Source organism: Macaca mulatta, chromosome 18, assembly GCF_049350105.2.
Source record: "Macaca mulatta isolate MMU2019108-1 chromosome 18, T2T-MMU8v2.0, whole genome shotgun sequence".
NCBI lineage: Eukaryota > Metazoa > Chordata > Mammalia > Primates > Cercopithecidae > Macaca > Macaca mulatta.
The window spans coordinates 45,316,077-45,340,771 of record NC_133423.1 but is presented as its reverse complement, the minus strand read 5'-3'; the positions used below and the strand labels follow the sequence as shown (position 1 = coordinate 45,340,771).

The 24,695-nt window shown below is 40.5% G+C and overlaps 1 protein-coding gene across 1 annotated transcript in view; it reads left to right on the top strand.

Moving 5' to 3' along the window:
• The first annotated feature begins 16,124 nt into the window (after positions 1-16,124).
• KATNAL2 (katanin catalytic subunit A1 like 2) overlaps positions 16,125-24,695 on the top strand; it is a 49,746-nt gene continuing 41,175 nt past the window's right edge. The window contains exons 1-4 of the mRNA XM_028837793.2: positions 16,125-16,212; positions 17,561-17,603; positions 21,427-21,544; positions 22,743-22,841. Coding sequence (XP_028693626.2) covers positions 16,140-16,212; positions 17,561-17,603; positions 21,427-21,544; positions 22,743-22,841 — 333 coding nt within the window. The 5' untranslated portion in view covers positions 16,125-16,139. The remainder of the gene's footprint in view (positions 16,213-17,560; positions 17,604-21,426; positions 21,545-22,742; positions 22,842-24,695) is intronic.

Here is a 24,695-nt window from a genome sequence, read left to right as displayed (position 1 = left end):
AAGATTCTGCTTTCAACTATTTGGGCTTTTCAGCAAATCCTTAATTCTTACAGATCTCAGGTTCCTGAGATTCAGATGATCTCCAGGGCCCCCTGAGATTCAGTAATTTCCAGGTACCTTTTAGACTTAAAATTCTGGACCAAAACTCCAAACATAGGTTTGAGACTATATAAATTTACAAACATATCCCATCTATCCTATTTCTGCCTATTTAATATGCAGTTATAATTTTATTTTGCAAACTTAATATGGACTGAATTCTATGATGGTTATCATTTTTATTATGCAAACAATGGTCACCTCGGAATGACCTCAATTTCATGAAGAGCTCCCCCTCCTAATACACTAGATGGCACTGTAGGTGAGGCAAAGTTAATTACAAAAAAAAAGGAGGGAAAAACTGTGATGGCCAATGTTAATTTTGGCAAATTAGAAAGGGTTCAGTCTTCACCAAGAGCTGTCATGTCAACATCTTCAGAAAGATGAGTGGAAACTACAAATGTCAGATATCTTTAATATCAAAATACTATCATTTTGTATAGTAGCTTTCAAACTTTTTTTTACTGTGACCAACTGTAAGACATCTTAGACTGAAATTCAAAATTATCTCCCTCACATATACCTACACACAAATGCAACAAAAGTTTCCTGACTCAATACTAAGCCTTCTTACCTGTTATGCATTCTGCAATAATTCTATTTTATTCAACTATGCTTCTTATAACTGATTAAGTTGACTTTATGACCTATAGTTCGAAAAAAAGTGATCTAGTAAACCTATCAAGAAATATCAATCTTCTTACCACAAAATCGTATGTGAATAAATATAAACAATTTTTATTATTCAATTATACCTTAATAAAGCTGAGGGGGAGGGAAGAAAATAGAATGAGAAGAAAATTAAATCAACATTTAATGGGAAAAATAAATACAGAAATAGTCTCTACTTGGCATTTGTCACCATGCCAGGTGCTGTGGGCAACTGGAAGTATTTAATGCTATTTCTGTTTTCTGGGAAAAAGAAGTTACTTTAAGAGACATTAGAGAAGAAACCTGTAAGGCACTTTGAAATTGTGCCCAGATAGACCAGAAAACCATAGAAACAGATAATTTACATGAAAATTTCATGGAATAGCTGGAAAATTTCTAACTCTCTACTTTAATATGGGGAAAATTACATACTGTTGGACAAAAGTAGTCACCAAAAATAGATGTGTATTTCGTTCATATAAAGTTCAAAAATGAGAAAAGTGAACAAAGGTATTTTTTAAGAATACAGACATAGTTGGTAAAAATCAGAAAGAAAAAGTGACTGATAAGCACAAAATTCAGGCTGGTCATTATCTCAGGGGGGAGGGAGGGGAACCATCTGCAGGGAACACCCAAGGGGGCTTCTAAGATATTGAAGGTGCTCTGGGTCATAATCTGGGTGGTGTTTGTTTATTATTAAAAATGAATGGATGTGTTATACACTCATATAAATCATATATATATATCTCACAATAACAGAAAATATAGCAAAGAAGACTACTGTAATTGCCTTCTTGATTCCTTCTCTCTTGGTAATTTGTTTTTGGGTTTGTTAACCATTCCCCCCATCACCGCTGTCTTCAAGGACAGAGATAGAAATGTTCCCAGTGACATTGTTTCAGAGCAGACTGTTGTATGCTTTTAAAGCTCTCCTTAATGTTATCAGATCTGTCATTGAGGATTAATTTGGATTTTAGAAATAGCCAAATCTCCTAATAGTATTTGTAAATTGGAAGAGACATACATTTACATAACAATAGAAGATTGATTAAGTTATGGTACATTCTCTGCATACATTAAAAATCAAGTATCATAAAAACATTTAATGCCTTGGAAAAATATTTATAAAATATTATTTTAAAAAACAAGTTATCAAATCACATGAGAGTACCACTTTGTAAGAAGACTTAAAAAAATATAGGCTGGGTGGAATGGTGCACACTTGTAGTCCCAACTACTTGGGAGGCTGAGGTAGGAGGATCACTTCAGCCCAGGAGTTCAAGGCCAGCCTGGTAACATGGTGAGATCCCTATCTCTAAACAAATAAAATTAAACTTTAAGAAAGAATGTGACCAAAATGTGTTTTTTTTCTCATGGTTTTACACATTGGACCAGTTTTCTACCATGATTATTTTTGTAAATGCAGCTTGGGGGAAGACTGTGGTCATTAATCTATAATGAATACAATTTTATAATAAGAGTTTCAGAATTTTTTTGGGCAATGGAATAAGAATCTGATCTGCCAAGGAACTAATTTGAAACCATAAACATCCATTTAAATACAGTAGTACTGACATGTATGTTTAAAAATTAGTCACTGTTTTTTAAAAAATAGAATTTATTTTTTAGCACAGTTTTAGATTCACAACCAAATTGAACAAAGTATAGCGAATTCCCACGTACCTCCCCTCTCCACATGCTCACCTTCCCCCACTGTCAACATCCCAAAATACAATTACATGTTGTTAAATCGATGGATCTACACTGGCATCATTATCAACCAAAGTCCATTTTACATGAGGGTTCATGCTTGCTGCTGTATATTCTGTGGGTTTGGACAAATGTATAATGGTGCATATCTGTCACTACAGTATATCATATAGAATGGTTTCGCTGCCCTAGAAATCTTGTACTCTACCTGTTCATCCCTTCCTCCCCACAACCCCTAGCAATCACTTATCCTTTTACTGTCTCTATAGTTTTGCCTTTTCCAGCATGTTATATATTTGGAATCATACAGTATATAGGCTTTTCAATTGGCTTCTTCCACTTAGTGATATGCATCTAAATTTCCTTCATGTTCTTTCATGGTTTGATAGCTCATTTCTTTTAGCTCTGAATAATATTCCATTGTCTGAGTATACCACAATTTATCTATCCATTCACCTACTGAACGACATCTTGGTTGCTTCTAAGTTTTGGCAATTATGAATAAAGTTGCTATAAACATCCCTGTGCCAGTTTCTCTGTGAGCATAAGTTTTCAACTCATTTGGGTAAATACCAAGGAGTGCAATTGTTGGGTCAGAGTAATTGCTAAGAGTATGGTTAGTCTTTACTTTAAAAAAAACCTGCTAAAGTGTCTTTCAAAGTGTTTGTACTGTTTTGCATCCCACCAGCAATCAATGAGTTTCTGTTGCTCTACATCCTTGCCAGCATTTGGTATTTTGGATTTTCACCATCCCAGTAAGTGTGTAGTGTGGTATTTCACTGTTGTTTTAACTTTCCATTCCTTGATGACGTAATGTTATCTTTTCATATGTTTGGTTACCATCTCTATATCTTCTTCTGTGAAGTGTCAGTTCATTGTTTTGCCTGTTTTTAAGTGGATTTTTTTTTTTTAGTGTTGAGTTTTAAGAGGGTTTTTCTGTGTTTGTGTATTTTGGATACCAGTCCTTTATCAGATACATCCTTTGCAACTATTTATCTCATTCTGAATCACTACATTTTATGTCATCTATTTTATAGGTTTGAGGATTATATTTTTAAATCTCTTTTTCTTTTGGACTTCTGAGAGCCCTGAGTTTTATTTATTTTAGACTAAATTCAAAGCAACAACTAGCTTTTGAATGGCAGAGAGCAAAATCAGTCAAACAAATGGTAGTTACTATGCTCCCTTCACAAACATTTTGAAACACAGGTTGCCTTATTTGTTGTGTTTTCTAGCACACTGAATAAGGGATTATCATCTTAAGCAACAAAACTTTCCATTTGAATTCTTTTGGATGGATATGTTTATAAAATAGGTTACCTGCCTACTTACATTGCAAATACTGAGCATAACTGAACCTCTTCATTATGACTTTAAATCATAAGATAAGAGAATACTCTAAAAAACAAGAATAAGATGCTATGAAAAAAGAAAGAATCAGAGAATAAGAAGAAGCTCCTGGAAATTAAAAATGTTATTATAAATAAATTCTGCTAAATAATACTTCTGCTAAAAAATAAGGTCAAGGAAATTGCTCAGAATATAGAACAAAAGAGACAAAGGAATGGAACACTGTGGAAAAAAAAACTTTAAAAATCTATTCAGGATATCTCCTATCCAATTAATAGGTATTCATAAAATTAAACCAGAGAAAACACAGGGAAATAATTTACCAAAGAAATAACAAAGAAGCTTTCAAAAAATGAGAATATGAGGATTTCTAGCTTGACAATCGCTAGGCAGTGAACAGAAAATGATCCACACCAAAGAAATTGTGTAATTTTAGAACCCTAGGTTTAAAAATGAGATCCTAAATGTTTCCTGGGAAGAAAAATTACATTACATGCAAAGGATCAGGAATCATAATGGTAATGTTATACCTTTTCAGGCTGTTAAGCTTGAAGTAAAATAAAGACACTTTCAGGCATACAAATTCTTCCATTTATCTCCCATACACCTTTACACAAGAGAATGTGTGCTATTAAAACAAGAGAGGGACCAGAAGAGAAAGACTCAGTTTCTAGGGGATCCAATGCAAGAAAATGTCAAAGGGAAATCCCAGAAACAGCATCTATTGCAGGTCTAGGAGTCATTCTCTAGAGCAGAATGGGAGGATAGAGTCTCCAAGAGGGAAGCAAGAGGTGAGTGAGTAGAAAGGACACAAAATCTATGTATTTGATGGCATGGAAAGTGATATGAGATGTGTTAGTGTTTTAATTATTAACAATAGGTATGTTGGAAAGTAACCTAATAAAAATGGGGTGGTTATTCATTTCAAAAAAATGTACAGAAATGGAAAAGTAACCATGGTATTTTTGGCTCCACTGTGAACAACTTTTACATGGTCCTAATAATGTAATCAGCAAATACTGATCCAACTGTAGGGAAGGATAGTTTGAAAAGGGTGTAAGACAGCTTAGTTCTCATCTATCTTAAAGGAAGTGAATAGTTAATGCCTAACACACATACCATGAAACACTGATGTATTATTTAGAAACATGGTAAAAATAATTAAGGTTGTTCCCTCTAGGGCAAGGGTGTCCAAACTTTTGCTTTCCCTGGGCCACTGTGGAAGAAGAATTCCCTTGGGCCACACATAAACTACACTAACACTAACGGATAGCTGATGAGCTAAAAAAAAAAAAAAAAAAAAAAACTCATAATGTTTTAACAAAATTTACAAATTTGTGTTGGGCCACATTCAAAGCTATCCTGGGCCACAGACAAAAAAGTAGAGAGGTGATTGCCAGGGGCTGGGGGCAGGGGAGACGTGGAGTTACTCTTTAATGGGAATGAAGTTTCAATTGGGGAAGATGAAAAATTTCTGGAGATGGATGGTGGTGATGGTTGTACAGCAATGCGAATGTATTTAATGACACTGAAATGTACACTTAAAAATGGTTAAAATGATGGCCAGGTGCAGTGGTTCACACCTGTAATTCCAGCACTTTGGGAGGCTGCAGCGGGTGGATCACCTAAGGTCAGGAGTTCGAGACCAGCCTGGCTAACATGGCAAAACCCTATCTCTACTAATAAAGTACAAAAATTAGCCAGGCATGGTGGCAGGCGTCTGTAATCCCAGCTACTCAAGAGGCTGAGGCAGGAGTAATCGCTTGAATCTGGGAGGCGGAGTTTGCAGTGATCAGAGATCACACCACTGCATTCCAACGTGGGTGATAAGAACAAGACTCCTTCTCAAAAAAAATAAAAATAAAAATAAAAAAATAAAAAAAATTTTAAAATGGGCCGGGTGTGGTGGCTCATGCCTGTAATCCCAGCACTTTGAAAGGCCAAAGTAGGAAGATTGCTTGAGGCCAGGAGTTTCAGAACAGCTTGGCCAACATTGTAAGGCTCCCATCTCTACAAAAAATATAGAAATCGGCCAGATTAGTTTTATTTAAGTGGTAGTGTGCACCTGTAGTCCCAGCTACTGGGAGGCTGAGGCAGAAGGATCACCTGAGCCTGGTGAGTGCAGGGCTGCCATGATCCCTGATCACACCACTGTACTCCAGCCTGGGCCACAGAGTGAGACCCTGTCTCAAAAAAAAATTTAAAAAGAAAAAAATGGTCAAAATGGTAAATTTTATATTACGTATATTTTACCACAATAAATAAAGCAATATTAGAAAAAAATTTAATAATTATTTGATTTTCAAGTAATTATATGCATATTTTAATTTCATTACAACATTAATTTTTAGAAAGCTCTGCATGAAAGCCTGAAAAGTGTTTTTTGGTTTTTGGTTTGCTTGTTTTTCTTTTTCCTTTTCTGTTTTTTTTTTTTTTTTTTTTTGAGACAGAGTCTCACTCTGTCACACAGCCTGGAGTGCAGTGGCAAAATCTTGGCTTGCTGCAACCTCCACCTCCCAGGTTCAAGAGATTCTCATGCCTCAGCCTCTTGAGCAGCTGGAATTACAGGTGCATGCCACCACCACTGGCTAATTCTTGTATTTTTTGTAGAGATGGGGTTTTACCATGTTGGCCAGGCTGGTCTCGAATTCCTGACCTCAAGTGATCCGTCCACCTTGGTCTCCCAGATTGCTGGGATTATAGGTGTGAGCCACTGCACCCAGCCACTGTAAATTGTTTGTATGTGTCATGAATATAAGTGTCCACAGATTTTATGATATAATTTAGGCCACACAAAGACCTTTTATGGCTTTTGTCTAGTTCTTACCTATATTCTCCTTAGATAAAGATAGATAAGTTATTTTCAAATAAGGGAAGTATTACTGAACATGATTATTTTGTGAATACATTTCGGGGCAATGTGAGATACCAGATTCCTAAATGTAGCACATTAACACTGTGAATAAATGCATGGATTCATCTAGTTTGAGCAAAGACCTTATTATACAGGAGTTGTCCTTTTATGGCCTCTGCTATTCTCAATGGCTATTCTAAATGCTTGCCTGTGCAGTCACCCCTGAATGGTTTGTGGGAACTCATCTCTGCATTTGGCAGGGACTGGGTGGGGCTCTGAGTGAACTAGAGATATAGTAGCAGGTAAGTGCCTGTGTTGTCACAGATGATTTCTGGCTCGCAGCTGATTATCTTTTTCTAATCACTTTCCTTAACCTGGTCCCAATAGTAGTAGATGTGCATTTGTTTCCTCACGATTATAAGCAATAAAAGGCCGATTGGCTCGGCAGGAAGAAGTTCAAGTGGTAAAGAGCAATCCTAATTCAAATCATCGTCCCTTAAGTTTACAATTGAGAAGGCAGCTGTAAGAAGAAAATAATGATGAAAAACAACTTTATGTGTCCTTAGAGACTTCAAACTGCTTTCCAGCCTTTAAGTCATGCTGCTTGGTTTTGACAGGTTACATTTACCTTCCAGGGTTTATTGCTGTAAGAGCAGTGTTATTTTTTGTTGTCATCCTACCTAAATTTTCCTCTTTGTTCACAGTGCGAGATGAGGACAGAAGCACGACGAAAAAATCTTCTCATTTTGATTTCACATTATTTAACACAAGAAGGGTATGTTACATTCCAAACATTTATAGAGATGTTTCCTCTTTCTCTGCTCTCTACTTTTCCAGATACATACTTTTAAATACAATACACTTTCTTGTTTTGAGCAGTTCTATATTTACAAAAAATCAAGCAGAAAGTACAGGGTTCCGTACACCCCTTCCCTTTTCCAGTTTCCCCTCCCAGTGACATCTGTATTGATGTGGTATATTATTACAGTTGACGGGCCGATACATTATTAACTGAAGTCCATAGTTTACATTAGGGCATACTCTGCGTTATATTGTGCTGTGAGTTTTGACAAATGCATAATGGCCATGTATCTGCCAATATGGTACCATACAGAATCGTTTCGCCATCCTAAAAATCCCCTATGTGCCACCAATTCCTCCTCCTGCCCCAGCAACCCAGACATACACTTTTTCTTTTTTGAGATGGGGTTTCATTCTGTTGTCCAGGCTGGAGTGTAATCATGGCTCACTGCAGCCTCTAACCACATCCCCCTGCTCCCAGCCTCTCCAGTAGCTGGGACTGCTGGTGTGCACCATCATGCCTGGCTAATTTTTGTATTTTTTGTAGAGACAGGGTCTCACCATGTTTTCCAGGCTGGTCTCGAATTCCTGAGCTCAAATGATCAGCCCACCTCAGCCTCCCAAAGTTCTGGGATTACAGGTGTGAGCCAGTGCCTCTGGCCTCAGACGTATGCTTTTATTGCCTCATTTACTTAGGTATTTTTCACATTAGATATTGAAAACTTTTTCAACAGGTCTATCCAGTACATAAAGTACTTTTCCTTTCCTCTACACATTTGAAGATAGGACAGAAATGAGGTTTTTCTGTAGTCTCACTGCTGGCTATGTACACAAGATAACTTTCTTAATCAGTTTTCCTTTCCTGAAAATAAAGGTATTGCATTTACTTGGACAACCTAAGCCCAGCTCTCTTCTTCCTCGCAATACCCATTCTATAACTGGCAGGGTGAGGAAATTTAAAAACTTTTGGGTTTGGCCACCTACCTCATTGAAAACACACAAGCAGTTACAGTGTTGGATGGTATAAGAGGAAGAGAGCTGCTCCACAAAGTGTTTGAAGGGCACTATCTACTTTATATTCACTTTTCTTTTCAAATTTCAGTCAGGAAGAAAACATGTAGGTTTCAGACTAAGAGCTTACAAACTTTTTTTTTTTTTTTTTTTAACAGATGGGGGTCTCACTCTGGTGCCCGGGCTGCATGATCATAGTTCACTGCAACCTCTAACTCCTAGGTTCAAGGAATCCTCTCAGCTCAGCCTCCTGAGTAGCTGGGACTACAGGCACATGCCACCATGTCCAGTTAATATTTAAATTGTTTTTAGAGACAGGAGCTTGCTGGTGCTCAGGCTGGTCTTGAACTACTGGCTTCAAGTGATCCTCCTGCCTCAACCTCCCAGTCACTGAGATTAGGGCTTTAAAACTTTTGAGTTAGAGCAGTGGTTCTCAATTAGGGTGATTTTGTCCCTTGGGGGATACTTGGCAATGCTTAGAGTTCTTTTTGGCTGTCGCACTGGCATCTAGTGGGTAGAGGCCAAGGATACTGCCAAATGCCATCTGACGCACAAGACAGCCCCTACGACAGATAATTATCTGGCGTTGAATGTCAACAGCGCCAAGATGGAGAAATCTGGAGTTAGAGCAAGAAAAACCAATCAATTTTTGATATTTTCCCAAAAAGTCTGATAAGCATCTTTTCCTCCATTAAACAAGGGAGCTACTGGAACTAAAAGTCAGTTTTGAGGTTCCAGTGACCCTAGTCCTGGAGAGGCACAAAGGAAAAAAGTGAGGAGGGCAGGAGGCAGTTGACAAGGAACTGAGAGTTCCCATTGTTTCTCTTACCCATGCCAGCAACCACTGCTTTCAATAAACCTATTGCCCCCTAGAAGGGATGACCATTTTAGAGACTTTGAGGAATTTTTCTCCACATTTTATAGTAGATATTGGGGTATCTATTTTATACTTGAAGAAATTCAGGCTTAGAATAGTCAAAGATTGTGTCAGGAGGTCACCTGGGTCTAAGTGGGAGAACTTTCCAGGCCTATCCTGACCCAAAAGCCTTCCAGGTCCTTATTTTTTTGCTCCAATGTTGAAGATTGCTTTTGCTTGAGGATCACATCAGAAAAATCATAATGCGGGTGGGCTATGTTTTTTGAGGTTTTTGTTTTGAATGATGATTTTTTTTTTTTTTTTTGAGGCAGAGTCTCGCTCTGTTGCCCAGGCTGAACTGCTGTGGCATGATCTCAGCTGGCTGCAACCTCTGCCTCCCAAGTTCAAGTGATTCTCCTGCCTCAGCCTCCTGAGTAGCTGGGATTATAGGCGGCTGCCACCATGCCCGACTAATTAATTTTAGTAGAGACGTGGCTTCACCATGTCGGCCAGGCTGGTCTCAAACTCCTGACCTCAGGTGATCCATTCACCTCAGCCTCCTAAACTGCTGGGATTATAGGTGTGAGCCACCACATGCAACCTAGAATCACCATCTTTTGGTCTTTTTTTTTTTTTTTTAATTTCGATGACACAGCCCTTAAGAGATCCTGAGAACATGTGCCCTTAAAGTCTTTTAAAGAAAATGAAATCTCTGCAATTGTACTTAAGCATTTTAAAAATCATTTGTGTCATTAAAGGATCTGGGGTTCTTGTTTTTTGCGTTTTTTTCCCCCAAAATTTCAGATATATGCATTTGGTAGTTTCTTTCAGCACTCCGTACCATCCTGAGTAGCAAACAAATCACGTTGTAGCTAGATTTCTGAATGGAAATGAGAAATTGAATTCTCTATGGACTTTTAGTTTTATGGGGGAGTTTTGGTTGTGTTTCTTGATTTTATTTCAGCCAAACATGTCTGCTTTTGATTTTTTTTAAAAAGTAAAATTGGTCTATATATATGTTCACCTTTTAAATGTAAACGTTTAAAAGTAAGCATTTATGTGTTTCCATAACTGACATCTGATGAAGACCTCATTGTCTCCTCCTCTTCTCCCTCCTCTTTTCCCTCTTTTCCTACCCTTGTATTGGTTCTAATAAATGGTTACTTTTCAAAAAAAGTTAGATATATGCACTTGATAGTCAATTATAACACTGTACCTTTGAACAAACTTTGTTACTGAGTAATCTGATTTATTTTCTCCCCTTGGCTGACCATGTAAGCTGCTTAATTGCAAAAAGTAGCCTTTCTCATCACACTTAGTATCAGAATTTTGAGAATGACTTTTTTCTTATGGTAAATATAATGAATTGCAACATCTTTAATACAAAAACTTTCCTTACTCACCTTGAAACACATGATTTTATCAGACACTTCTCTTTCTGGTGTTAGGGAGATATATTTTATTGAGAAAATAGCTCATTCTTCCCACATCCCCACCACCCACTCTCAGACTAGAGAAATGAGTGCCCCCATCCCATGGTTAGCAGGCAGGCAGGCCATCAGTCACTTCTCAACGTAGGCTCATACTCTGTATCTCCATATAGCAGTGGGGTGGAATTGAGCCCCCGAGCAGGGCAGGGCTGACTTTGGTCTTTTCTGTGCCTCTGTTTCTCCATCTGGATTATAAGAGTGTTCCTGAAATTGACAAGCCAGACAGTCTGCATGCAGGTAGTGGGCTGCTCCGCTCTATTCAACGGGCACTTAAGAAAAGTAACCCCAAGGGTAGCATATGAGAAAGCGCCAAGTGTCCAATCTATGACAGAGCTGTGGGGCTTGTTGTCATAGGGACAGCTTCCAGGATATGCAGATAGACTTAGGAGCCATTGGGAGCCAGACTATTCTCTTTTCTTTCCTTTTCTTTTTTTCTTTTTGAGACGGAGTCTTACTCTGTCTCCCAGGCTGGAGTGCAGTGATGCGATCTTGGCTCACTGTAAGCTCCTCCTCCCGAGTTCAGGCCTTTCTCCTGCCTCAGCTTCCCGAGTAGCTGGAACTATAGGCGCCCGCCACCGCGCCTGGCTAATTTTTTTGTATTTTTAGTAGAGACGGGGTTTCACCGTGTTAGCCAGGATGGTCTCGATCTCCTGACCTCGTGATCCTCTCTTCTCGGCCTCCCAAAGTGCTGGGATTACAGGCATGAGCCACCGCACCCGGCCCAGACTATTTTCTTTCAAGTGCCTGCTCTTCTCTTTGCTAATCTGTGATCTTGGACAAATTACTTATTCTCTTTGTGCTTATTCTCTTTGTGCTTCAGTTCCCTCATCTATAAAATGGAGTAATGGGGTATAGCTAAGTATCAGGTAGATGCAGTTATTACGAGGATTAAATATGCAACATGCTTAGAATCATGCCTGACAATTACACTTATACTTCTATTATTGATAGGATTTGGGTTTTATTCTCTTAATACTCAACTTGGTTCAGCAAAGGACTTAAAGAAACTGGAGGCCGGGTGCGGTGGCTCAAGCCTGTAATCCCAGCACTTTGGGAGGCCGAGACGGGCGGATCACGAGGTCAGGAAGTCGAGACCATCCTGGCTAACACGGTGAAACCCCGTCTCTATTAAAAAAATATAAAAAACTAGCCAGGCGAGGTGGCGGGCGCCTGTAGTCCCAGCTACTCGGGAGGCTGAGGCAGGAGAATGGCGTAAACCCGGGAGGCGGAGCTTGCAGTGAGCTGAGATGCGGCCACTGCACCCCAGCCTGGGCGACAGAGCGAGACTCCGTCTCAAAAAAAAAAAAAAAAAAAGAAACTGGAATGTGGGCTTGGCCCATTTTATATCATCTTTTGATGGAATCTCAGCTCTATCCAAAGAACCCTGAGTTAAAATACTTCAAGGTGCTTTTCTAAGTGTGTGAAACACTTGAAAGGGTAGTTATACAGAATGGTAATAGATGTGAAAGAGTTTCGTGGTCAGGTACGCTTGGCAGATATTGGGTTAAACTAAACAAGGTCCCTTATTTCAGGACTTCTCAGACCATCTAATTTACTATGTGCAATGAGAATATCATAATAAAGTCACAGTATTCAAGGTTTTGCAAACCAATTTGGCCAAGGTTTTTCTGGGGTTTTCTTATTGTGGTGGTGGTGGTGGTGGTGGTGGTGGTGGTTGTTTTGAAGACAGAGTCTCGCTTATCATCCAGGCTGAAGTACAGTTGCCCAGTCATGGCTCACTGCAGCCTCAAATTCCTGGGTTCAAGTGATCCTCTCACTTCAACCTCCTGTGTAGCTGAAACTACAGGTGTGTGCCACCACACTCAGTTTATTTATTTATTTATGGTAGAGATGGAATCTTGCTATGTAGACAGCTGGTCTTGAACTTGTGGTCTCACGCAATCCTCCCACCTCAGCCTCCCAATTAGCTCGACTGCAGGTGCGCACCACCATGGCTACTTTTTGTTTTGTTGTTTTGTTTCATTTTTTTGGTAGAGATGAGATTTAGCCATATTGCCCAGGCTGGTCTGGAACTCCTGGGCTCAATTGATCCACCTGCCTTGGCTTCTAGAGTGCTGAGATTACTGGAGTGAATCACTATGCCTGGCCTAAGAAACTCTTTTTTTTTTTCCCTCAGATCATCTTTAGAGACTGGTTTTCCACAGATAACTTTGAGAATGCTATCTTCCGAGATTAGCTGACTCTTATAAAACTTAAACTCAAGATGCCAGGCCCCAGCACTGTGAACATAGTAACAGAATCTCAGTAAATGTTACTTGCATAGCTATTGAGGAACTTACTAGAATGTAGATGGGTAGAATAATTAGAAACCAAGACAAAGCCATTTTCACAAATAATCCCTGATTTTTTCTTACAATGTATTTTTTGTTCCACAAATTGTATCAGAAAGAAGAACTGTAAAAACAAAAAGACAAAAATAAAAGTCAGATGTAGTTGTTAAGGCCGAGTTTGCTGCTTACAAAGCGTGCATTTTTCCTTTCTGCCACGAGGTGGCTCTTTGTATCTGGAATCAACGAAAGTTCTACCAGAACTGATCATTTTCCCGAAACCTGCTGGAAAAGGGACAAATGAGTGGATTATCAAAATGAAAATGAACTATAGATAATTTTAAGGACATATAAGCATCAGTAAAAGAGATCTAATGAAGTTCCACAAATTCAGCAAAGAGGATAGATTACTGTGGATTAAAATAAACAATCAGGGAAAGATTTGTAGAGAGGGTGGTGTGAGCTGGACTTAAAAGATGTATAGAATATGAATAGACTGATGTGATGGTAAGGCCATTCCTGGCAGAGGCACAGAGGACGAAGGGGCACAGCCTAAGTGGAACAATTAAGTAAACAGGAAGACCAGAGTTTGAATGCGTGAGTGAGAATTGGTGACAGCAGACAATGGAGGGTCATGGATTCTGGTTCTTCTACTAATAGTCCTCCATATCCATCTTCTCGGGCTTAGGTAATATTAGTAGCCTCACCATCTCTCTCTTGTGTCTTGTTATTACGGCCCAGTATTGCACACTACTTGCTGAACACTACTCTTCTTAAAGTCCCGTCCTGTCATTCTGTTGGTTAAGAATCTCTAGCGGCTCCTCCTTCCAACCACGTCAAATTCAAACTTCATTCAAGCTCAGTGCAACAGGAAAACACAGGCAGTTTTGTTCTTCTGACCAATTAGTTTAGGAAACATGGGGCCTGCCATCATTTATTCTTGTAATTTTTGTTCAAGCTAAGACTCTATGATCTTGGAAGAGTTCAGAATCTAATGTTATGTCAGTAAAGGTTACAAGCCATCTGTAGTGCATGTTTCCATCTTCCATCTTCTTTCCTTCCATCCTTCCTTTATCTCCCTTTCTCTCTTTTTGTTTTTGTTTTAGAAGTGCATATGTATAAGTATATGTATGTATTTCGTTGTTTTAAAAGTTTGGGCCAGGTGTAGTGGCTCAAGTCTGTAATCCCAGCACTTTGGGAGGCCAAGAGGGAGAATCACTTGAGACCAGAAGTTCGAGACCAGCCTGGGCAGTATGGCAAGATCCTGTCTCTACAATAAAATAAAATAAAATAAAATAAATAGCTGGGCGTGGCAGTGCACACCTGTAGTCCAAGGTACTCGAAAGGCTGAGGTGGGAGGATTACTTGAGTCCAGGAGTTCCAGGCTGCAGTGAGCCAAGATTGTGCCACTGCACTCCAGCTTAGGTGACAGAGCAAGGCCCTGTCTCTAAAAAGAAAAAAAAAAAGTTAAAAAAAAGTTTGTAAAAACAGAGGAAATGTTAGTCATTTTCTCTGAGGGGCAGAACTTTCTTTTGATTTACCAGTATTTTCTTGTTTTTTGTTAAGTGAATATGTATTACTCCATACTAAAGTTATTAATAAAAAACTGATTTAGTTTTTCTCTCTGTCAAATGAGGATTAAGACATGGTATAGAAGCATAGTGAGACATGAAAAAGTATAGAAACTGATTGACTAGAGTCAACTGACTGTGGTTTGCAACTTCTTTAAAATTAGCTTAGGAGAGATACATACATTTCAAGGTCATTGAAAATAATCATGGCAACCTCTTTCAAGAAAGTTCAGTCTAGGCATAATGGCTCACACCTGTAATCCCAACACTTTGGGAGGCCAAGAAGGGAATCGCTTGAGGCCAGGCATTTGAGACCAGCCTGGGCAACATAAGGAGATCTCGTCTGAAAGAAAGAGAGAGAGAGAGAGAGAGACAGAGAGAGAGAGGAGGGCTAATAAAAAAGAAAGTTTTCTCTTTCTACTTTCCTGGATCTAGATTCAAATGAAACAGAAAGAACTCCAACCTGCAGCAGAAATCTGAATCTGGGGTCCTTGGATGAGCTGAATCTGGGGTCCTTGGATGAGCTCCTGAAATTATATGCTAATTTGCACATGTGCACACTTTTCAGGAGAAAATTGTTGGTTTTAAAAGAAGTTAAGAACTAAAATTTAAGACCTGCAGAGTCTTTCTTCTTTCAGAGGATTTTGAGACAGAGCCCTTGCTTCTAGTGCTAAGGCCACTTAAATTGGACAGTTTTACAACTGAACAAGTGAAAAATGACAGTGAGGAACCAAGGTCAAGGTGCTACTTTTATACAGAAACACCCTGAAGTGCAATGTGTGACTGATTAAAAAATTACCAGAAACAAATCATACATTCAAAGTGGATGTTATCTTAAATGAAAGTTCTTTGATGATCTGGATTGGTAGATCTTTGGAATTTCCTTCAGTGCTCAAGACCTGTTCATTTGAATTACTTCAATGATGGCAAATTTGGGTTGAATTTGGGTTTTATCATTTTGCCAAATGTTACCTAAAATGAATACCTGTGAATAGAGAGGTAACCAAGTTTGGGCAAATACCCATTTTAGGCTGCAAATGAGTAAAGACAAATAGCAAGATATTTCTTGGTTGATTTACTTATTTGACTTTTAAGCACTTCCAAAAACATCCTGAACAATGGTAACATCACCAGAACAATAATGTAACTTTCAAAGGCAACTGCTTTGAAAGATAATAGTTAAATATACTTAACAAATATGGGGCTCTGTATAGGCAAACCTCCTATGCACATACTAGTTTTCATCTAATGTGCTGTATATAGGCTTACTTTTTGTATTGCATCCCTTTAGACTTGTAATGCCTGTTAGCCATTATTCTTTTCATCTGAGTTAATTTCTTCTTTTTCTTCTGTGAAACTGCCAGATATATCGATACAGCAAATGCTTTGGAGCAAGAAACTAAACTGGGGTTACGACGCTTTGAAGTTTGTGACAACATTGATCTTGAAACTATTTTGATGGAATACGAGAGTTATTATTTTGTAAAATTTCAGAAATACCCCAAAATTGTCAAAAAGTCATCAGACACAGGTACATGGCTATTTTCTAGAGATAAGGCTTTATCTCATCTGTAAAATGAGGGTATCTTTCTCATCATATTCCCAGATAGATGGAGACCCTCACCTTGAACCAAAAGAGTAGGCCAGGAGGATTGTGTAGCCATTCTCATGTCCAGCACGGACAACTGAAATATGATTATCTGGACATTGACATCCCTTTAGTCATGTTGGCATTTGTTTGAGAAAATGTGTTTTCAGGCAATGAAAGCAAAACCCCAGTGTATCATAGGTACTTTTCAGATGATTAACATTACTTTAATTTCTTTAGAGATGAAAAGAGCTGTTGGAAGAGGAAAAATGACAGAAGACTTTTTTTGTTGTTAGGAGACCTATTATCTGTCTTGAAAATAACTACGAAAATGAATATTGGGGAAGCTAATAGCTCATGTATAGATAATGAAAAGCTTTTGAAAGCCATCAATCCAGATAATGATCAATATAATACAAAAACCCAGTATAGGTTAGCCGTCAACGAGGCTGGCTGGAGGAAAGATCTAAAGTGGGGGCCCTGTGCTTTGTAGTAACATTGACTGAGAAGTCTGTAAGTGGGGGAAGTAATTATAAACCAAGGGAGATCATTGTCCTGTTTACAAGGCACTTGTTAAGCCACAGACTTTAACATTTCATGTAGGGACCGGGAAACCAAGAGGAACATCAGTTTAAAATAGCCAGGGCCAGATCTCAGAGCTAGAAAAGGTCGAAGAGGCATTTTATCTGAGCTCCCTTCCAATGCAGCATTCAGAGCTTGACTTCCTTGGCAGGTGGTTAGATATGGGTCTTGAAGAGACAGCTCAGACTCCTAACTACAGGGTGATCAGCACTGTTAGGGACATGATCTCACTTCCAGTTGGCTAGTTCCCATATAGCATGATACCCAAATTCTCCTATGATATTGGACACATTGTTTTTATTTTAACTTGCAGAGCATGACTTAAGTCTTCCCTGCCAGATTCGTGCAATCAACCTGGTGTCCCATGTAACACAGCAAAATGGTGTCAAGTTCATGAAAGCATAACAAAATGGTAGTTGTAAAGCTAGCCTATATTGGAGTTGCCACCAGGTCCATAATCTCTGACACGTTTAATATCTGAGCCCTTTGCAATCTTTCTCTGTGAGGAGATGCTGGAGAAGCTCGGGCCCCTTTCTCTTCGCTGGTAATTTCAGTTCTCTCTAGATGAGAATAGCTTAAAGTCTCTAGATTCCAAAAGGTTATAGCACAGATTTTAAGAACAATGCAAAAAGGGGAAACATACCTGAAAAAATCACTTTGTCACTCTTAAAATTATTTTCTTTCCCACCCAATGTCTGTTTTGTCACAGCAGAAAATAATTTACCACAAAGAAGTGGAGGGAAGACCAGAAGGTAAAGTGAATGGTAATTCATTTTAATCAACTCGGCTCGAGGAGCTTGTGGGATCCCTTTCCAGAAGCTTTGCCAGCACAGCTCCGTGACTGTCTCCCAGCAATACTGACTGCAGTCACGTGACCTGGCCCAGCCCAGGACTTCTCTCATTACGGCTGCTCCAGATTTGGGCCAATGTCTGTCTACTCTCCTGGTTTTACTGTAAATAAGTGCATCCCATGATGCTCTGTCTTTCCAGGCCATGTGATATGAAAAGTCTGAACCTCAGAGGTTAAAAGACCTATGTTCAACTCCTGGCTCTGCTATTTACAAGCATGGAGCAAGTCTCGGACACATAGTGAGTTCCTGGCACACAGTGAGCACCCAAGAAATATTATTTTCCCTCTTTTCATCATTTAGTCAATTTCAAGCACTCCCAGATCAGATGTCCTCACCTGTCTGAAGATCAACAATGAGCCAGGAGGTGCCTTACACTTCTGCCTTCGCCAGTCCTGGCCTGCGGGAACCCATTCTTCTCTTGCTTTTCCCCCCTGTTCACAGCTCATCTTGCACTCCTTTCTCCAGCTTCTCAAGTCCAAATCTCATCTGGGACTTGTAGCCTCTGATGGGAGCCCCTCTGTCTCTGGACCTTTCTGGGTACACACTTTCTCTCACAAGGCCCCCTACTCTTGCCAGTGTCCTTCCCATTCCTCTCTCCCCACTCCCACAGACCCCTCCACTGTCAGGGCTGTTCAGAAATACCCAGGAGATCAAGGGTGCTGCTGCCAGGTGCCAGTGAGGGCCAGCTGTGGGGCATCACAACCTGTGGGCTGTTGCTATTACAGTAGAGCCAAAACGTCATGGGAAGATGCAGCCATCCAGGCAGTGAACAAAGTGTGTAAAATCTTAAAATGCTCTTGGAAAAAGAAAAGTTAGATTGTAATCACATGCAACTTATTAGGCCCTCAAGAGGTATGGATTCTGTTATGCCCCTGCTACATTCCCTGCCCCTGCGACTCCAGTTCCCTTGTTCCAGCCTCAGAAAGAAAGGCCTAGGACACCTCACAGGGCTGGTGGGCACAGCTTACAAAAATGGCCGTGGAGCCCACGCATGCTCCACGATCCGACTCGTCGTAATAATCGGCCTCGGGGCCGATTATTTTGTGCTATTGCTTTGTGCTATTCTGTTGGAGGAGTTTTATTGCTTTGACAAAAGTGTTATTCTTTTATTTATAGTTTCCACAAAGCTAGTCAGACGCTGGTAATACATGGTAACTGCTTATGCATAGAAATCATGAGGAGCATTTGTGGCCAGCTTCAGAAGGCTTTTGGATTCTGATTATCTTTCTGGAACCTTCTCAGCATTCTTCCCTGGCAAATGCTTTGTGAGTGAATGGTGTCAGAGTGCTTTGTTCCCTTTAGGGATGGAGCACGGTGGCCCATTTGACAGCGTGGGGGCTCCTCAGCTCCTCTCTGAGTAGATGTTTGTATGTGGCAAGTATAAAGATTGAATAGCAAATGGTTAGAATCAGGAGGAATAACTAGGAAAATAATGAATGATGTTTCTGTGGACAATTTTATACTCAAATATAGTTACTGAAGTGAGACATGTCATGAGACTGGCTATTAGCAAATCAAAGTGTCTTTTTCTAATCTTGGAAAAGATTTATAATCCCCGCTTAAAGACTTGCTGATGAACCAAAGGAGGAAAGGTTATCTAATGTGATGGATGACAGAACTGGGATCCCAAAAGGTCTTGGCAATTCTGGAGATGGGTTCAAAGTAACAAGATGAAATTTAATAAAATAAGGTTTAAGCTCTAACAAGAATTACAACAAATAGCTCCTCCATTATAAAATCAGAGAGCTGGAAATCTCAGTTTACCTGGGCCAACAGTGAGACACAAGTGCTACTATGGTCCCAGCCCCATCAATAGAAATACAATGTCCAAAAAGTAGGAGGTCACACTATTCTGGAAGGTGACCAGTTTGAGGAAGAATCTGGGAGCCAGGTAACTTTAGGAATGACTGGAGCAACTGGAGATGTTGAGCTTGAACAGAGGGTTGGTGGAGGGGGGCTCCTTAGAACACTGCAGGAACAGGCTTCAGTTCACCCTCCAAAGGGCAATTGGGCCTTTTCTGCCAAATTCCACAGGGTGCACCTAGGACTAATGGTTAAAGTCAAAGCAGAGTGAATTTGTTTCCATGTTCAGAGGAATTTTACAATCCTCAGAGCCGATTGAAAATGAATTGCATTGCTTTATACATTAGAGCTCTTGTATTTTGGTCGTGTTAAAGCAGACCTTGGGGATCAGTTGCATCCAATGGGAAATCAAAGTGGGAAAATAGAGTCCCTGTTTCCTGCCAGCTCCACAAGGATGGGGAGGCAAGTTTAAATACAGACACACACACACACAAACACATAAACACACACATACACTTCCACACACACATATAAATAACTTCTCTTAAGTCAATACTATTAATATAAGTTTGCATTTGTGAAATGCTTGGTTTTCATTTCATAGTTATTTCATTTTTGTGCCAGCAAAAGGGCGGAGAAAGACATTCTTATTCCTAGTTTAAAGATAGAAAAAGAACCCCCAAGAACTGTTAGTGTCCACCTCTCATGATGCTCTCCCCAGTGAGACCAACACTCACAGATGTGTCACCATGTGGACATTGGTGGTATTGTCGACATGGGTGGTCTTACTGGCTAAATAGCTGTGCATTTATATTAGACACGAACATTTATTATCCCCATAAAGAAAGGAAGTTGAAATAGCAGCTCTCTGAGATCATTCGGAACACGGAGAGACTTGCTTCTAACGAACCTTCTGCAAATGGCATCTCACATATAGCGACAAAAGGGCTAGGAGAACTAAGAAACAATGTGGGAGTTCATATTCTGCCCCCAAAGCTAGTCCTGTCTCTCTCTGGTGGCATCTTCTACAGAAACATATGGATATTCAAATACTGAATTTTATATCTAATTATACGAATGTAGTGAAAAAAGTGATTTGATCTTTCTATGGTTATATAACATATATACAGTCATACTACATATATAACTATGTATACAGTAAATGCATATACTCTTGTAACCACAGTTACAGCCACCGGCAGTCTACCTTTGCCCCTTCTCAGTCAAATTCTCCCCATCTCCATCAGAATTAGCTACTCTTCTGACTTCCAGCCCCATCAGTTTGTTTTGTCTGAAGTAAACAATTGTTGATGAAAATTTGTTTGGTAAATATGATTGGTCTGGGACAACATTGATGAGAGGAAGTTTGTTTTCCTTCCATAATCCCCTTTTGATGTATATTACTCATAACATGCTGAGATGTATTTTAAGTAGACAGGGTACATCCAGGGCACTGGATTAAAACCATGGGCCAATCCCTGAATTTCCTACTGTTTCTTAGTTTGAATGGGAGGACTCCTTTCTCTCACACACCTTTCTCCCACACACCTTTCTCCTGGTCTAATGCTGCTTTTAAGGAAGGTAGAAGGAACAACGGAAAAATACTTGTAAAGCAATGTGTTCTTAAGAACTAAAGCTATTTGCAGAAGGGCCGAAGCTATGTGGTGTGAAAGGGAAATGAAGAGGGTGAGTTGGGGGGCTCCAGGAGGGGATCTTAGAAGAACCCCATGAGTAGCCTGGAGGGAGTTAGGGCCAGGATGAACCTAGTGGGTGGATCGCATAGGTGGAAGGGCCCTATAGTGGCCACCTGCATATCTTTCAATAGCTTTCTTAAATGTGCTATTCTTAAGAATAGGTGTTTAACTACCTCAGATTAAGTGGCTAGAATAATTTCTTCCAAGGTCTTTGTTCCCTTCCTTAGGGTGATGAACGACAGTTGCCAAAATCTTCCCAAGATCAATCAGCAGAGGCCCCGGTCCAAAACCACGGTGGGGAAGACAGGGGACACCAAATCTCTCAATAAGGAGCATCCTAATCAGGTCAGGATGGCTTGGCTTGACTTTGTGAATAGCACACTTGGCTGAAAAATAGCCCTACGAAAAAAGTCACATTTATTTATTTTTTGAGGACCTACGCTTTTAAAATTGCTGTGTGATCTAATTGAATTGTAGGTTTTCTTCCAGTACACTGGACTCAAACCATGGACAAATCCCTGGATTTCCTAATGTTTCTGAACATGGGCAGGAGACTTTTTTCTCCTCCAAGTCTTTCCCCTGATCTGGGTGCTGGGCGATGGGCCAGGGTGGGGCCAGGGCCCAGTCAGAGCAGGAGGGCCTGGTTACTGTGGAGCGTGATCTGCCCATCTGAGGTTACTGTTACCTGAGGTAACTGAGCTAACCAAGATGGCAGATCTTCTTGTCCCAGAGCACATTGCTGGGTTCCTAAGTGTAGGCCAGGCATAGCCTACGCTACACTTCAGGTGTGGCTGGGTCTGAAGGTCTCCTACTGGACTTCTCCAAATCGCACATGGTCAGCCCTCACCCCAGACCTTCACCCTGGACTTTCTGGGGGCCAAGAAGGGCAGCAAGGAGAGAACCCAGCAAGTGAGTGAAGTAAATGGCTCCTGACTCACGAGACTCATGTCCAGAACCTTCTTAGTTAGAACAAAACATCCCAGGTTTCAAAGGAAAGAGGACCAATGGAAACTGAGAAAAGGAATTAAAAAAATTAATGTCAAATAATGGAAAGGAATAATCACAATACCTGATTGGTCAAAAGGATTCTCTCCCCCTCTCTACAGTTCTGGCCGCTACAGCCTGATTCAGGTGGAAGAGAGGTGAAGATGGGGCAGGATGAGTCCCATGGGAGGCTGGTTGACTCTGCTGTATCTCCAAACTCAGTCACTCCTGGCCAAAAACACCCCTGATCACAGGAGAAAAGACGAGCCAGCAAAAGGGGATGGGTTGAGGCACAACTGTTTCCTCCATTTGGAAAAGCTGCTCAGGGCCCATGGCCTGGCATCTTCTCGGTTTTCCAGGGACAACTCCTTCCACATAGTGCAGGCAGACAGCTAACTCATCTTCCTGGGTCTGCACAAAAGTGGCTAAACTACATGTGCACGTCGCATTTACAGAATTGCTCTCCAGCATTGGACTTTGCATGATGGAGTAGGCAGGTACAGCCAGCATCTCTCCATGGCTGCTCACAGCCAATGTGTCCTTGTCTCTCTTTCTTCAGGAGGTAGTTAATAACACTCGCCTGGAGAGTGCCAACTTCGGCCTAAATATATCAAGAATTGGTAAAGACAGTGGAGAGGAAAATGCCCACCCACGAAGAGTAAGTGAAACTCACGAACCTAACACTGAAAGGGGTAATTTCTTTTTCCTTTTAAACATGAAAACAAAAAAACATTATTTTTGTCAAACAGGAAAGTTAAGATGTGATTTTTGAAGGTTGGTTGTGAGGTAAATGGAGAAGAGGGTCAGAAAATGGGTTCTTCTTTGGAATCTCCTTTCTGAATGAATGGGCTGGCATGAACTGCCCCATCTCTAAGGAACTCAGTTTCCACATTTGTAAATTGAGGGGCTCGGAAGAGATTGTCTTTAGTGTTCCCATCAGCTTAAAAATTCTGTAATAACAATGACAAACATTGGCATGATCCTCCTGCGTCGTTCTTATCATTTATTTATTTTAAGAGACAAGGCTTGCTCTGTCACCCAGGCTGGAGTGCAATGGTGCAATCATGGCTTACTGCAGCCTAGAACTCCTGGGCTCAACGAATCCTCTTGCCTCAGCCTCCCAAGTAGCTAGTACTACAGGCATACACCACAACATCTAGCTAATTTTTTTAATTCGTCTAGAGATGGGGTCTCATTATGTTACCCAGGCTGGTTTCAAACTTCTAGCCTCAAGCAATCCTCCTGTCTGGACCTCCCAAAGCGCTAAGACATCTGCGTTATTTAGTGAGTTGGAAACGCATACTCATTCTGCTCTGCCCTGTCCGTGGCATTCGATTAGTGGTGGCATCTTTCTCCTTGGAGGGATGGCTTCTGATCTAAACGTAATTTCATGTGGACTATGAAACCTCAGTTGATATAGGGTTGATTTTGTCCTTGATAGATATTTCTACCTTTTTCATAATGAATCTCATGTCTGGATTTTAAATAATAATGTCTTAAGCAGAAAAGACCCAGATTGGGTGGATGTAGTCAAAAGGTAGATTAAAATATGTAATTGGGAAATGAACAGCACCATATTGCTCTTGGTCATACTCTCCAAGGTTGTAGTTCTTTAAGCTTCTTCTTTCTTTCTTCAGCCAAGTGCTCAAACCTCTGGAGTGCTGACTTAGTTCCGGCTAGCTCTTAGAAAAACTGAACTCTGTGTGTGAATTTAGAGGGGTGGCTGGAGCATCTCCCTGAAAATGAAGGGCAGTGACCTCACTGGCCTGAACTGACTCCCTGTAAGGGCCTAACTTACATGGTAATTGCTGGAGATGATATCATGGGAATCAACGCCTCCCTTGGAAAAATGTCTCCTTGTTCACCTTCACTGCTTCTGTTGTGTTTTCAGTCACTTTGCCTAGCTATTTTGTGGCAACATTGAAATGAATGGATGTTTTTGATTGGCTCACAAGGAAGGGACCATTTAACCCAGCACTTAACCTTTGAAGTAGTCTGACTATAAATCCTCTTACCAGCAGAAATGTCCTCAGGGCACAATGTAGATGGCTTTCTCCCTAGCATTTCATATGTCCATAGGTTGCCTGAGGGTATATGGCCTGGGGCCAATCTCAGAAAACCCCAGGTCTGTCATTTCCATGTTAGTACCTGTGTTTGTCTGTTTTGCATTGCTGTAAAGGAATACCTGGCCGGGCGCGGTGGCTCACGCCTGTAATCCCAGCACTTTGGGAGGCCGAGGCGGGCGGATCACAAGGTCAGGAGATCGAGACCACGGTGAAACCCCGTCTCTACTAAAAATACAAAAAATTAGCCGGGCGCTGTTGTGGGCGCCTGTAGTCCCAGCTACTCGGGAGGCTGAGGCAGGAGAATGGCGTGAACCCGGGAGGCGGAGCTTGCAGTGAGCCGAGATCGCGCCACTGCACTCCAGCCTCCAGCCTGGGCGACAGAGCGAGACTCCGTCTCAAAAAAAAAAAAAAAAAAAAAAAAAAAGGAATACCTGAGGCTGAGTAGT